Source organism: Mus pahari, chromosome 20, assembly GCF_900095145.1.
Source record: "Mus pahari chromosome 20, PAHARI_EIJ_v1.1, whole genome shotgun sequence".
Classification (NCBI taxonomy): Eukaryota; Metazoa; Chordata; class Mammalia; order Rodentia; family Muridae; genus Mus; species Mus pahari.
Window position 1 is genome coordinate 43,770,869 of NC_034609.1, and position 1,428 is coordinate 43,772,296.

Genomic DNA, 1,428 nt, shown 5'->3' on the forward strand with positions numbered 1-1,428 from the left:
TGGTCTACAGAGTGAGTTCCAGGACAGCCAGGGCTACACAGAGAAACCCTGTCTCGAAAAAACAAAAAAACAAAAAAACAAAAAAACAACCAAAACAAAAAAAAAAAAAAAAAAGAAAGAAAACTTGTTTAAGGTTGCATCTCTGCTCCCCAATCCCCACCCCACCCCCAGACAGGGTTTCACTGTGTAGCCCTGGCTGTCCTGCACCTCCCTCTGTAGACCAGGCTGGCTTCAAACTCAAGAGATCTTCCTGCCTCTGCCTCCCCTAAAGAGTGCTGGGACTACAGGTGTGCGACATCACCTCCTTGTACGAGCCCGCCCACCCGGGCCCGGGAATGCTCACCCACATCCATCCACTCCGGAGGTAACAGGCGGCACTTCTGTCTCTGTTTCAGGTTAATGGCCAGCCACAGGGGCACGTCCACGGGTAAGCCGGGGTTGAAGGGCCCCAGGTCCCCCTGCAAGGACAACGCAGAACCCGGGTGACAAGGAGCGGTGACCCGAGCATGACCCCGGGCCGCCGCCCCGTACCGCCCAGGCTCACCCCGATCAGGTAGATCTTGTCCAGACTGAAGTTCGGGATGATAGTCACCAACTCCTTCTCGGCCAAAAACTCCACCTCGGCCGCATCCATGATGAAGAGTAGGCGGCCCAGGACGGTCACCGCCTCACCGCCCCTCCGCGACTCAGAGGCCGCGCCTCAGACGCTTCTTTCCCGCCACCGCGCGGGGCCCGCCCTCCCCGACCGGAAGACGGCCTCCGGCGGCCCTATAGAGACGTTGCTCTCTTCGCAGCCTCCAAGTCACAGCTAGTACAAGCTCGCGGATTGGTCTGTAGGCGGAGCTGTACGCCGGCCCCGCCCCTGTATGGCCTACCGACGCCCTTTCCAGTACTTGGGCTCCACGCTTCCTGAATCCTGGTTCAGTTGTCCCGCCCCTACTGTGTCACTACCCTCTCCAGGCCCCGCCTCTGGTCCGTCCCCTTTTTCTTCATTGGTCTCCTGGTCTGCCTAGACTCCGCCTCTTGCCCGCCTATCACGCTCACGGCCCCGCCCCTACCTCTTTAGGGTCTGTACGACCCCGCCTCTTGCCCCGCCCCCTCTTTCGTTCGGCCTCGCCCCTCCTGCGCCCGCCCCCTTCCCCTGTCCGCCTGCCGGAGGCTGAGCACCTATGGCTACTTGCTCCTTTGCGTCCCTTAGCAGGCTGTCCCTCCCCTGCTTCCACTCTTTGAGGGTAGAGGTTTGGAGCCGTGTTTTCACCTGCGCTAAACACAGATCCAGGAATAAACTCATTCATCTCAAAGTCAGCTCCGGGTCCCCGGACATGGCTGGCTAGTCCACACAGATGCCATCCCGAGGGAAGGGTCCTCCCTTTAATTTTACAGTCTTTGCCCTTTCTACAGATGGTTAAAAAGCAATGAAAATACGAC

The 1,428-nt window shown here is 58.8% G+C and overlaps 1 protein-coding gene across 1 annotated transcript in view; it reads right to left on the minus strand.

The window, feature by feature from the left end:
* Positions 1 to 714, minus strand: part of Gins2 (GINS complex subunit 2) — a 9,099-nt gene extending 8,385 nt beyond the window's left edge. Inside the window, exons 1-2 of the mRNA XM_021220390.2 lie at positions 545 to 714; positions 344 to 458 (exon numbers count right to left, since the gene is read on the minus strand). Coding sequence (XP_021076049.1) covers positions 344 to 458; positions 545 to 634 — 205 coding nt within the window. The 5' untranslated portion in view covers positions 635 to 714. The remainder of the gene's footprint in view (positions 1 to 343; positions 459 to 544) is intronic.
* Between the last annotated feature and the right edge of the window lie 714 nt (positions 715 to 1,428).